This window comes from Cydia strobilella, chromosome 21 (genome assembly GCF_947568885.1).
Source record: "Cydia strobilella chromosome 21, ilCydStro3.1, whole genome shotgun sequence".
Lineage (NCBI taxonomy): Eukaryota > Metazoa > Arthropoda > Insecta > Lepidoptera > Tortricidae > Cydia > Cydia strobilella.
This window is the reverse complement of record NC_086061.1, coordinates 7,915,795-7,930,163: the sequence shown is the minus strand read 5'-3', so window position 1 is coordinate 7,930,163 and position 14,369 is coordinate 7,915,795. Positions and strand designations below refer to the sequence as shown.

Sequence of the window (14,369 nt, the reverse complement as noted above, 5' to 3'; positions counted from 1 at the left end):
AACCCTACACCACGGACCCGAGAAGATTTAATTCCCTCCTAAATTGTAGGAGGGTATCCCAATATGGGACCGGCAACAAACTCGGCGGGACAAAAAATTTTCTCTACCACCAGCTTGGGATCCTGTAGTCCACCTGATAAAGGAGCAAGCGAGACATAGACTGTGAGACCGTAGTGTTGGATGATGCTGGACATTCTGATGTTTTGAAAAGATGTGTCCCGCCGAGTTTGTTGCCGGTCCCATATTGGGATACCCTCCTATAATTTAGGAGGGAATTAAATCTTCTCGGGTCCGTGGTGTAGGGTTGGAGCCGGCATAGTTTTTTTATCGCGTATATATATATATCTTTACTTGAAAAATAATTATAGTGTATAACTAGCCTTATGAACCGATTTTACATGTACAACCAGCCTTAAAGTTTGTAGTCTATGATTGTTCATTATTTTAGTATGTGGGTATTTTTGCATTTTGTAATTTTTCCTCAGTCACCCGTTGACCACGAACGCTGTAAAGAGTTCGAAACGTCGGGATGTATTATAAATTCAATATACGCGATATAATCCGTTTTCATAGTTTTATTTCATATACTTTGTTTTATTTTTAACCCCTGACGCAAGAGTGGTGTAAGGCCGCTTCCTCACTTGGCGGTGCAGTATCGTGAGCGTCAGGATGGCGGGTGGCCCTCGGCGACTTTAACGAAATATTTATAAACATATTGTACCTTCAGTGTACCTTTAATAAAAACCAGTGTACCTCTCTCTAAAACGAGATATTTAACAAAAAAGGTCCCGCTATCTTGGCGGGTGGACCTATGAAATCTTGCATTATTTCACGCGAAATGTATGTATTTGTAGTATGTAGTCAGCTACAGGGAAAAGGCACCCCCCCCCTGCATACAAAGTTCTGTAAATTGTTATGGACGTGGGGTAACTTTTCTCTGCAGCTGACTGCCCGTCCTCCGTAAACTTTTATTAGAAATCGGTATATCTATCCCTATAGATATTTAACAAAAAAAGGTCCCGCCATCTTGGCGGAAAGACCTGTATGAAATCTTGCATTACCTATTTCACACAAAATGTATGTAATTGTAGTGTACCTCGGTAAACCATTATTAGAAATCGGTATATTTATCTCTAAAACGAGATATTTAACAAGAAAGGTCCCGCCATCTTGACCTTTGACGGAGACTAATAATGGTTTACGGAGGTACACTACAATTACATACATTTCGCGTGAAATAACGCAAGAGTTCATAGGTCCACCCGCCAACCTGACGTCAGAATGGCGGGTGGACCTTTTTTTGTTAAATATCTCGTTTTAGAGAGAGGTACACTGGTTTTTATTAAAAGTACACTGAGGTACACTGAAGGTACAATATGTTTATAAATATTTCGTTGAAATCGCAGAGGTCCACCCGCCATCCTGACGCTCACGTTACATGTCCGGTCGTTAGCGCGGTACGCACTGTCAATACAATAAAACAACATACTTTTAGTTTATACAAAAAATATACTTTATATTTATAGTTTTCTTTCTACAGCTCCAAAACTTTGTGTTTTAACACGTAGAGAAGAGAAAAAAAAACAACTATAGCCACTTAGTTTGCAGTCTAACAAAGTCCATTTACAAGAAAAATCCAGTGTACTTCCATTCATTCATTGGTTACTTTCCTCCGGAGGATTCTTTAAAGTCCTGGTTTTATGGTATTTAAATTGATCAAACATTTATTCTTGTGGTTGTTATTAAGCCATACCATAATGGGTATTTTATTGAGCGTGTTAAAACACTTGATACAACATTTTCTACTAACAAATTGTGTCACTATTGTCCTTTGGTAGACAGGCAGAATAACAACAAACAACAAAAAAGTTGAGCCACCCATTGCCTAAGCTAAGGCAAATCCTCCCTATGTTTCGTCTTATAATGTCTTACCAAAGCCTGTTTATATCGAGACGCGTACTCGCAATCGCTACGATCGCATTTAAAGGGCTTGCCACTCGTGTGTACCCTCTCATGCGTTCGCAAGTTTGTCATCTGACGGCATTTGTAATCACAGTATTTGCAACTGTATGGTTTTTCCCCAGTGTGTACCCATTTGTGTCGTCGTAACTCTGATTCCCATCTACATTTAAAGCCGCATTCGCACGTATAGGATGATCTAGAATGTATCACCTGATGTAGACGCAGGTGGCCTTTATAACGAGCCACATAATCGCACTGTTTGCAATTTAATTGTTCCTCATCAAAGTGATAGTTTTTATGTCTATTAAAATTTCTCTTGGAAATTGTTGTATAATCACATTGAGTACACTTTAATTCTGTGATCTGTTCGCCTTTCTTGTTCAATTTAATCTTTGTGGAACTAGAAGTATCACTTAATTGTTGGTTCATTGTTGAATCTAATGAAATTCCGGAAGATATGTGCGTGTCTTGCATGTGTTTTCTTAAAAAACGCTTTTTTCTGAAGCCCTTGTTGCATTCTTCACAGGTGTATAGTTTCTCTCCACTGGAAGAAGTCGCGACGGCTAGAATGTGAAAAAAACTTTGAATGTCGCTACCATGTTTATGAATTCTTAATGTTAGCATACGTTTACAACAGGTAACTAAAATCAAATCAGTGACATTGATAGAGGTAACAAAAATTAGAATAGACAATAAAAACGTTCGTTAAATTTTGTTGTATCGGAAGTTTTACAGTTCACTCCTGATTGACGTTGATCAGTCCGTTGTTCGTGGTCGGTGCAACGCCCCCTTGGACTGTCTTAAGTTAATATTAACCTGTGTTAAAGACTGTACAGGACAAAATCCGGACATGCATGATCTGGTATATATTTTTACTGGATGCACATATTGAAGTGGTTCTTTTATTTTGATAATTTGTAATTATAGTACTATCTACTGAAAATACAACCATATTACAATAAATGGGCTTCTGTAAGTTTTCGCGGAATATATTCCATCATACCTTTAATTTATTGTACAGCGTTTTTAGGGTTCCGTACCCAAAGGGTAAAAACGCGACCCTATTACTAAGACTCCGCTGTCCGTCTGTCACCAGGCTGTATCTCATGAACCGTGATAGCTGGACGGTTGAAATTTTCACAGATGATGTATTTCTGTTGCCGCTATAACAACAAATACTAAAAACAGAATAATATAAATATTTAAATGGGGCTCCCATACAACAAACGTGATTTTTTTGCTGTTTTTTTCGTGCGCGAGTCCGACTCGCACTTAGCCGGTTTTTTTAAATAATCTTCACTGCCTTCCTGCTACAATGCCACAATTTTATTTATATATTTTTTCTACTTCCCGTACTTTATTTGTCATAAGGGTCGTGCCATAGACATAGTATATACAAGTAGTTATAGACGCGCCACCGAGCGACCGGGGGTAAGAGTAATAATGGTCTTAGTCACAGACAACCTTATGTTAAATTATGTTTGTAATTTTATTAAGTACTTTCATAACCACAAATTATAAAAACCGGCCAAGGGCGAGTCGGACTCACACACGAAGGGTTCCGTACCATTAACTATAAAAACGGTCACCCATCCAAGTACTGACCCCGCCCGACGTTGCTTAACTTCGGTCAAAAATCACGTTTGTTGTATGGGAGCCCCACTTAAATCTCTATTTTATTCTGTTTTTAGTATTTGTTGTTATAGCCGCAACCGAAATGTGAAAATTTCAGCTGTCTAGCTATCACAGATCACGAGATACAGCCTGGTGACAGACAGACAGCGGAGTCTTAGTAATAGGGTCCCGTTTTTACCCTTTGGGTATGGAACCCTAAAAAAAGTCAATTGAGTGAATTTATTTATCAAATACATGTCAAAATCAATACATAAAAACAACTTAAAATTACCATAAATCTAAAGTTCTAAACAAACAGAAATACAATTTGGAAAACCTTAATACCTACTTTCAAACATTACAAAAATCTTAACCTAAACTAGAAATTAACAAACATAAAAAAAGAAAAAGTGCTGCTTGATAATGCACATTCATTTAAAAGATTTACCATATCATGCATGCCCGGATTTTGTCCTGTACAGTCTTTAGTTTATAAATTACAATAATGTACTGTAAGTACTCACCCGACCCCGACTGTGGCGAGTCGTCGGCACTCGGATTATTAGGCGTCTCAGACTCAACCAGAGGATCCTTATCTGAAAAAGGTAATCATGTTTACACGGTTATCATATCAAACTGACGCGTGACGAGGAGGACTGCATGATGGGATTGATGTTTTTTAAACTCCTAACGGAAAGGAGTGTTCTACCATCTGTACCTAAGAAGAAGACAGTTATGTAGGCAGACTACAAATGAAAAAATGTGACCACTTTTGCTTCACAGTGCTGCTTAATTATTAAATTACATGATTATTTATTTCAGAAATTCAATTTCCATACTTAAATAAAGCCCGACCAGGAATACATGATCACGCGCCATATTGCGGAATTTTACTGGAACACATTTTTTCATACTATATTGAACTGTCACCCTATACACGAGAACGAACAGCCTTGACAATGATCATATATTACTGGTCAGGCTTTACTTCCTATGTCACTTGACAGCATTCTGATTTTGGTTGCACTTTAGATATTTGACAGGCAATCTTGTACATTGTAGATCTGAGGTTGTATGGTTGACGAAGTATAATTTGCACCAATTTCTCAAACAACTTGTATGTTGAATCGGTGCAAATTATATTTCGTCAACTATACCTCATGTTGCTACAGTATTTGCCACTGTAAGTGCCGGTTTATGCAACCTTAGACCTAGTAGTAATTTTTTTAAACAAGTACTTACGTAAAACATCCCCTGACTCATCTCCTTCAGCCATCTCTGCTCTTTCAGCGGGTACTTCATCTGAAGTAAAGAAGCAAATTATATAAACACATGAAAACTTCCGCCTCATGATTTATATGTACATAAAAAGTATCTGTGATAAATGTTGTCTCCATCACCCAAAGGTAGAGTAATTTGAGTCTTCCATTAATCTGCCTCCCTTGTATAATTTATAATGCTGGATTAGCAAAATTATAGTGAATTGTATTGGATATATTATTGTATTTCACATGAGTATGTATGAATGAGGTATAAATTATCTCTACTTACATAACATGACAAATGCAGATTCATCACCCGTACTCTCATCAACCACTTCAATCTTAATCACAGGTGCCACTGAAGAAGACAGGTAAAACATTAGTAAACATAGCTTAGAATTGTAAAATATATAAAGTGGTAAACTCAAACAAGTGAATGAAAAAAGGAAAACAAAGAAAGAAGATTATTAAAACCAATAGGGAATAATACGCGAAACTCTGCGTAGGGGGCGCCAGGGCGCAACAACCACAATCAGAGGGTCTATCGTGAAACAAGAAACTTTTTTTATCTAACATCTCTGTCACTCTTGCATATTCGAGCGATAAAAGAGGCAGATAGCGAACTTTCGGATTCGCGTTTCCCGGTAGGTTCTCTGTAAGCAAACCGCCTTGATGCATCAATGTCATCTTTTATTATCTCTGAAAACTTGTCAAAAACCTGTCAAAGGTACAGTATGTATAAGTTATTCTATGGTTTACTAAAAAGGCTAGTCCTGCACTCTGGTGGCAGAACATTGCAGTAATATCCCCTATTGGGACCGAGGTTAGCTTAGATAAATGAAATGTCTGTTTCTAGGTACAAGGTCAAACAAATATAACATCTTTTTACCAAAAACAGTACAGCAGCCGCTCAGAGGCAGATAAAAAGGTCACATTACTTTATAAATCTTTATTTCAAGAAATCAAAAATTCTTTTGCCTTGGCTAGTTTTGATGTGTGGGCGGGAGGATATCATGCTAACCTTTGGCAAGCAGTGTTGCCTCAAACTCTGCCTGGCTGCGCTGCACTTGCAGCTTGAAGTCACTTGCGTCTCGCAGGCGGCCCACGCAAGTCAAGCAGATCCCACGTGAGACATCTCCATCAACTGATAACTGTATGTATAAGGATAAAAATTACACCAAATGATCAGTTATACCAAGAGTGAGTCTTATTATTAAAGTTCGTCCAAACCATATTTAGTCGAAGCCCAATGGAATGTGACGTTCGTGATATAATTATGGATCACTGCTATATGATACCAACGTTATACTGCTGGGTATTGACATTGATTCGAGTTACGAATAATAAACAAAGTTGTATTTACATGTAGATCAAAACAGTCTTTGAGCATATGGGAATATATCTCTATTTTGCCAAGATGTGTGTACGACGTCGTCAGGTCCATGTCCGGAGCACACCGCAGGCAGCAGCGACATGAATTCATTACGTCCATCACTGTGGCCGGCCACACTAATAAACAGGTGTAACAAAAGTTATTACTGTGTTGCGTTTATTCAATATAATTACTGGATCGGAATGAAGCAAATCAAACAAGAACCAAGTTGGACCTTAGAGACCATTTAGACCAATTTTTTTTTTACCGAAATACCGAATGAGAATTGAGAAATGAGTGACATGACATATACGTTCGAAAACTTAGTTTGTATTATAATTGATTATAATATTTTAGAGAAATAAATGGTCAATAATATTCATGTACTTGGTAATATTAAAATTAGAAAAAAAAGCATAAAACATTATAAAATATTATCGCAATGCACTACTAATCTAAAAATAGTCAATTCGTTTATTAATCTTTGTTAGTAAAAATTATATGGATGTATTTGATATCGAAACGCACCTCATTTAACTGTCACTGTCAATCCGTCCTGTCAATTACATGTAACATATGCTCATTGCTCGGTCCTCAAATAATAGGGTCGGTCTGTTTTCTCGTTTACTACTGTTCCGTTTCGATAAAATCTACATCTATGAACCTATAGTATTTAACCTAAAATCAGTATTGAAGTATTCGTTTAGTTGAGGCTACCGATGGACGCGGTAAATTCATGCCGCTGCTGCCGGCAGGGTCCTCCGGACAAGGACCTGGCGACGCCGTACACACGTCTTGGCAAAACAGAGATATATACCGACATGCTCAAAGAGTGCTTCGAGGTACATGTAAGTATATTATTCCTTTGTTTATTTGTAGTGTAGTCAAAATACTGAAGGTATAGCTCAAGTCAAGCAACTCTAAACAGCATATAGTTAACCCGTAGAAGCCCGAAGAAGTAATGTAGTAGTAGCAGTTGCACGTACAGTGGCCACAGCACCTATTCCTAAGGCCATACAAAAAAATTGGCTGTTGAATTAGAAATATGTCATTTCATTTCTATGTCATGTTCTTTTTCATATTGGTGAGCAATAAAGAATATTTGTATTGTATTGTATTGATGAATTTCACATAGAAATAGAAATAGAAATAATTTATTCGTTAGCACACACAAATAGAAAATTATACAAAACAGAGAAACATAAATAAAAAGAAAAAGTGCCACGAAATGGTCTCACCTCAGCATGTTGCTGGCGACTTCCAGCACTGATCTTCCGGTGAGACCATCCGGTGAAACAATCACGACAGGTAACAAGAAAACAACAAAATTAATATATAATATAACATACAAAAGACAGAGACAGAGATAAGTTAAAAATACATATTACAATAAACGCTATCACCACGTACAGCTGTTATATCCGGCTGAACTCAGCTTGGCCGTACATTATAACTAGCGCTATGCGGCAGATACGTAAACTAAACTAAAATTACAGCTAAGACAGGTCGATTTTATCAGAACTTCTCTTTGATTAGAAAAAAAACAATACTGTATCAATCTAAATGTGTAAAAAACATGTTTTTAAAGCAAACAAAATTCCAATTGAAAACTACTTCACTTATAATTGATACTTCAATTAGTACTACGGGTAAGATTGGGAGCCTAATGAGGATAAAAAGATTGAAATTAAACAGTCATTTTATCGGTTGTTTATTTACTATTACATGTTTTTACAATTTAATCAGCTAAATGCAGGGATTGGATACCGGTATTTTTTGTATGGGAATGAAAATGGTATTTTTTCATTCTTTGCTAATTATTTCATTTCTAATTGGGCAATGTAATAATGCGATGTCGTTATCAAAAAACACAACTGAGTTCTACATTTCGAGTACAAAATAATTCGAAATATATGGTTATTTCGAAGTTTTTCCAAAAAAAACAGTTCTGATCCCTGCCTACATATATGCAATTTTATAACTTAATCCTGGTATTGATAATTCAGATGTAAATTAACCCAATTTTTAAACATACAGTTAACCCTGGATGCAATGGTGTCACGAGGGATTTGCTTGACGTGTGTGAACCGCCTGCAGGATGCTAATGACTTCAAGCTGCAGGTGCAACATAGCCAGACAGAGCTGCAGGCAGCCCTGCTGGATAAAGGTTAGCTTCTAGTTACTTTCAGTTAAAGTTGACTTTTTCTTCAACCGTTCCCTCGGCAACATCAACCTGGGTCTGCTAGGCTTCTTGGAAGAGTTGGGTTGGCAAGAAGGCGCATTATATGACGTCGAGTTGCGGAAACCAAGCCCGCGAAAACCTAACCGTTCGCTTAATGCTGAGGATCGTGACATCATCCTCATTTGAACACCAGATTCATCCATATGGCTCTGTTTCTGACTAAGCGCATGGCGTCAAGCAGTTTTAATTGCATAGGTGCAGTAATTTGGGCACACCATCTAGCAGGGAGAGGGCCCTAAGGTCTCATCTTGTGCCTTCAACTTTGCTTGTCATTTTAATTCCCTCCAAGGAAAAAGGGAAAGTTAACTTGTGGAATATAAAGGTGGTTGAATGACCTTATAAGGATTGGCAGAGGAGCCTAGAAGCAAACATCAAAGGATCAAAGTAAATGGAAGGCTTCAAAGGCGGCTTACATAGACAGGGTGAATTAAATTTGTTAATGGAAAAGTTTATAACATACCGATAAAATGTAGTTCAACAACTTCAGTAAAGATTTGTTTTATTTTTATTTATTTATGGAAGTGTAGACTTGACAGTAATGGGGTTGGCTAGTCGAAGTATTTTACAGATGGCGCCACAATAGCTTGCCATATCAATCCCTAGAATTGAGTCAACTTCTTGTTTATTTTTGGAATTTCAGCCCTTTAAGCCAAACCTCATAGAACGAAACTAGAAAAGGGGCAAGCTATGATGGCGCCATCTATACAAACCTTTGACGGTTGCCAACCCCATTGTAATGAACTCCTTTTTTTCAGTGTCTGGTTATGTGGAACCTATGGTTAAGACGGAGATCCTTGATGACTCTGCTTTTGATGTGTTAAGTAAGTACTTTTAAAATATTTGGAATAGAAACATAAAGTGAACTACAAAGTTTTTAAGCAGTCAACTACGTAGATAATTATAACAGCAGACTGTAAATAGTTATATGTAAACTGAATTTCAAACATTGTTATTCTAAGTTGCCAATTTGTTTCGAAAAACCTCTAAAAAAACAAATAATAAAAATACTTTCTGAAAATAAATTAATTTGTACTAATACTTCTAATAGGTGGTATTACTGCAATGTTCTGCCACCAGAGTGCAGTACTAGCCCGTTTAGTAAACCATATTTGTGCAAAAGTTGCCAGTGCCAAATTTGCCAATAATTAAACGAAATCTGGATTTTTTCTGTTACCTATTTAAGATGATGTATGTAAAAAGTTAAAGAGTACCCTTCTTATTCAGTAAACTTTACAACCCTCAGTTACTTATTAATTTATGTATGTATTAGTTTTTAAACTTAAAATTATATTAAACTAGCAATTAATAGGTAATTGTAGTGCGTTCATAAATAAAGCTATTAGTGATTGAATGTTACTATTCAGTAGAAGATATCTTAATCGATTGCAAGGAATTGATTAAAACTTTGAGAAACAATTTTTCCTGTTCATTCTCCAAACCATCATGGTGTATCTCGTGAATGAGGGCTATCGTTTTTTTGCTCACCAGTTGGCGTCACTGTTGATGGTGGTCTAAAGAACAGCTGTCAGTCATTGTTATTAAACAAGTGACAAGTGTCATTTGACATTTCGAACTTTGCGAAGACCACCATGTACACTAGCGCCCCTAGCGGCGAATTCTCATTATGAAGGTTGATATTCGGTAGCTGTAGCCGCGCACGTTGATGACGTCTTTGGCGGTGAAAGGGTTTACTGCAGATGCAAATTTCCTAAAAAAACCGGCCAAGTGCGAGTCGGACTTGCGGACGAATGATTCCGTACCATTACGCAAAGAACGGAAAAATCACGTTTGTTGTATCAGAGCCCCCATTGGTTGTTATAGCGTCAACAGAAATACATTATCTGTGAAAATTTCAACTGTCTAGCTATCACGGTTCATGAGATACAGCCTGGTGACAGAAGACAGACAGACAGACGGACAGCGGAGTCTTATTAATAATAGGGTCCCGTTTTTACCCTTTGGGTACGAAACTAACTAGGTGCCAATGACCTTTAAGCCCAAATCATTTTCCCAGCATACAACACAGCTCTAATCAGTATTTTTTATTATTTCAGATGAAGATCCTTTAATCAAATCAGAGCCGCCTGATGATGAGATGAAGGATGACTTGACAGAGACAGGTAAGAGTTGATGATAGGCTGATGATGATGATTAGCAGTGATCAGCACGGACGGTGTGACACCGCGGGTTTCCGAGTAGAAATCTTATTCAAAAGCTCTTAAAAAAATGTATTTAAAATAACGCTCAATAACTATTTCGAACAAGATTGCGGTGTTTGAGTCATGCCCATTCATGTCCATATTAAGATTTTTGTTTGGAATCCCGCGGTGTTAGCTCTGGAGACTTCTTAAAATCATATAGCGCAAGATTATAGAAAAAAGCGCCCGACATGTGTATACGTCCCCCAACTTACCCTAATGTTGCCTTGTTTGTGTCTAGACGTTGAGCGGCCCCCTTTCGAGATCGCCATGGCCAGTTCCGGTAGAGAGAAACCATACGCCCGCGAAGAATGTCATAAGGGCTTCAAAAATAAGTCTGTCGTAAACAAACACTTGCAAGAAACACATTTATTGTCCGAAACTTCATGTGATTCAACAGTGACCCAGGAAAATAATAACAGTGATCCTTGTGGTTCCAAAATCCATAAGATTGACAAAAAAGAACATGGTGTTGATAATTTGAGGCGGAAGGCTAATTTTAAACGCCCCAAAGTAAAAACCCTTCTAAGTTGTAATCATTGCAGTTACACCAGTCCATACAAATATAGAATACTCCGACATCAAACGATACACACAGTAAAAACCCTTTTAAATTGTAATCATTGCAGTTACACAAGTTCGTTTAAAGGAAGAATGCTCCGACATAAAAATATACACACAGATGAAAAGCCTGCCATGTGCAACCATTGTGCTTATCAGTGCCGTTCAAAAAAAGAGTTGCTATTTCATCTGATGATACACACTGGCGAAAAGCCTTTTAACTGTAGCATTTGTGATTTTAAATGTAGACGGAAATCATCTTTACAACTACATGAAACGATACATAGCGGTGAAAAACCTTATCGATGCAGTCAATGTGATTACAAGAGTAATATCAAATCACATTTACAAAGACACGAGGGTATACATCCTGGAAAGAAAAATAAATCGCATAAATGTACTCATTGTGACTACCAAACCCATGATAAGTCACATTTAAACCGTCACCTGAAGATACATACAGATGAAATGCCTTTTGAATGTGACTATTGCGATTATCAGTGTCGAGTAAAAGCCAATTTAAATTTTCACCAGATGAAACATAAGGGGGAAAAGCCTCATGAATGTAGCTATTGTGACTTTAGGTGTGCTCGGAAATCAGATTTACCGGCTCACCAGCGTATACACACTGGTGAAAAGATTGAAAAGCCATACAAGTGTAATCACTGCAGCTATGCAAGTCGTCAGAAACATTTTTTAGTTAGACATATAAAATCCAAACATTCTGGTGAACAATGAGAAGCTATACAAGTGTAGTCACTAAAGCTACGCGGGTTGATAAAAGCATGTTTTACAAGGACACAAAGTCGAATCATCCTGAGGGAAAACCTTAGGGTAGTGCTCGGAGATTTAATGCACTGTGTAAAGCGGTTATGTTAACGTGTCCGATCCCACGACCCGAAAACTATTTTTTGTCGTTGTCTCCCAAGACCCAAATGGTGAGTGAGTGAGTTGTTATTTACGGCACATGTTTGTGCCCTTGGGATCGGACAGGTTAAGTAACAGTAATCTTATTACTACAGTGTTTCGATATTAGGAGCAATAATTACGATTACGGTCTACCGCGTAGTTATTTTTATAAATTAAATTATGGCATAACAGTGACTGTACCTAATAAAAATAAGTTTATATGTTAAATATATCTATACTATATCTAAAATTTGGTGTGTTATATTACTATGTTTTGTTCGTATCAAGTATAAACAGCGGAAAGTAACAAGAAATCGAACCGAAGAATAGGGGTCAATTTTTGAAGTGTTTTTTCGACATTTGTGCGGCAATTTTTTTTTTGTGAAAATCATATTTATAATTATCGATTATATAATAGTACTAGGTACAGATGATTCACTCTCTAACAAAACGCGTCTACTACGCGCAAGGCGGCGCAAGCGCGAGCACGCGTCCGTTCCGTAGCGGTGTGCGGCAATAACTATGGCAAAACCTCAAAATTAAGGCGGCCGCAGGTACTTGTAGCGACGCGACGAAATCGCGGAGTGAGACATGCCTGACATACACAGACAAATCTTGCACACCTCGATCTGTTTTTGTGTACGGACGAGGTCACAAGTGTCACGCACACTAACTCATTTTCGCCAAAGAATTTTAAGTCGGATTTGTCGCTCGACTGATCCGAAATTTTTACTGTGCGAGCAAAATCGATAAATCCAACAATTACATGACACTAAAATAATAATTTGGTGTTTAAATATAATTAAACGTAATAATGTGTAAAAAAATACTTCTATCTTCCTACGTGTAGATGGGAGCCCGCGTTGCTCGAAGCCATCCACATATAAAAGCAATTATTTATTTCTGTTCTCATAGCAGAAAGCGTCAACTTTCGGCACGCTGTGCTAAACAAAGTTGCCGCATTCCGGCTTCGTCCAACATAAAACACAGCGTAGCGTAAATCAAACATCTCATTTGGTCAAATTATTGTCTTATGGCCTAAATAAATGAAGCAAAGCAAAAAACAAACACAACAACAAACTTTAACAATGAAACAATAAACTTTTTGCAATAATTTAATCAGGACAAGTAATACGTAACTCTCCATAATACATAAATAATTTTAACAATTCAATTGATTAGTGAATACATTACACCGTCATCTTATTGATTATTTTACATCCCTTAATTTAGTTCCAAATTGATCTCTACGTAACTTACACCTAGAGAGGGATAGACAGGGACCAGCCTGTTACAACTACAACATAGATGGCGCCCCTTGACCTACTAGCGCCCCTCGAGGTGGGTAGCGGAACTTTTGCGATTTTTGTTTTTATATTACGCTGCGATAGCTAGAATGGTTTAACTTCGCATTTTTTTCCATGCTATGTAGATCAGGGAGCTATTGCTGTCTACACCTAAAAGGTCCCAATAATACATGGATTAGTCCCAAAACACGCCACAAGAGGCGCGAGTGTCGACATTATTGCCTTTAGTCCAACTACAAGGTAGCTACGACGGTAAAATGCGAGCTGTACATTGCTGGAAAGAACATTTATCGCTTTTCGCACAATTATTATAGTTATCTGCAACTTACAGCGAAACATCTGAAACAAAAAATCAAACAACAGTTTGACGGTACGAACATATAGCATATAGATTTGATTAGCAGCGCCATCTATTATTTCCAAGCAATAACTAAATCACATTTTTATACAAGTTAGACACGTTAACAAAACGCAAGAAAGGACCTTGCTGCTCTGTTACAATTAGTTTTGTGGTTAAATTTACAAGTCCTTCCAGCGAAATGGCACATAAAATTTGAAACCATTATGTCCCTTAAATAACACAATATAAAAATAGAAGAATTAGGTACATAGTAATTAGAGAATACATTTAATATGGCAGCAAAAGTTACATCCATAATCACAAATACATCAAGACAGTTAACTCGAGATGCAACTTTTTTTAGTAAGATATTTAAAACTAGGTTAGAGTAGATTGCTTTGGTCGAATAAAGCTTAACGCTTTAGAGTAAGTGATGCGAGTAGATACGTTTAGAAACAATTTATTCAGTTTTGCGACTAGGCAAAAAAAAACACTGGTTAAAAAAAATAAAGCCAGAAATCTACTTTGCACCATAACCATAAAGATTCCGGTGCTGATTTTTTTATTAATCAAAGACGTGTTTTGAGCGCCTTAGGTTCCTC

General features: G+C 37.3%; 2 protein-coding genes across 2 annotated transcripts; one reads left to right on the top strand and one right to left on the bottom strand.

The window, feature by feature from the left end:
• Positions 1-1,508: 1,508 nt before the first annotated feature.
• LOC134751117 (zinc finger protein 595-like) lies at positions 1,509-6,501 on the bottom strand. The gene is made up of 6 exons (XM_063686472.1): positions 6,202-6,501; positions 5,860-5,989; positions 5,128-5,196; positions 4,819-4,878; positions 4,101-4,172; positions 1,509-2,525 (listed from the first exon to the last, which is right to left on the bottom strand). The coding sequence occupies exons 1-6, from the start codon at positions 6,328-6,330 to the stop codon at positions 1,891-1,893; spliced, it is 1,095 nt and encodes a 364-aa protein (XP_063542542.1). The 5' UTR covers positions 6,331-6,501; the 3' UTR covers positions 1,509-1,890.
• A 293-nt stretch (positions 6,502-6,794) lies between these two features.
• Positions 6,795-12,363, top strand: LOC134751308 (zinc finger protein OZF-like). The gene is made up of 5 exons (XM_063686692.1): positions 6,795-7,058; positions 8,248-8,377; positions 9,208-9,273; positions 10,507-10,572; positions 10,892-12,363. Exons 1-5 carry the CDS (start codon positions 6,930-6,932, stop codon positions 11,947-11,949), a joined length of 1,449 nt encoding a protein of 482 aa, XP_063542762.1. The 5' UTR covers positions 6,795-6,929; the 3' UTR covers positions 11,950-12,363.
• Positions 12,364-14,369: the final 2,006 nt, after the last annotated feature.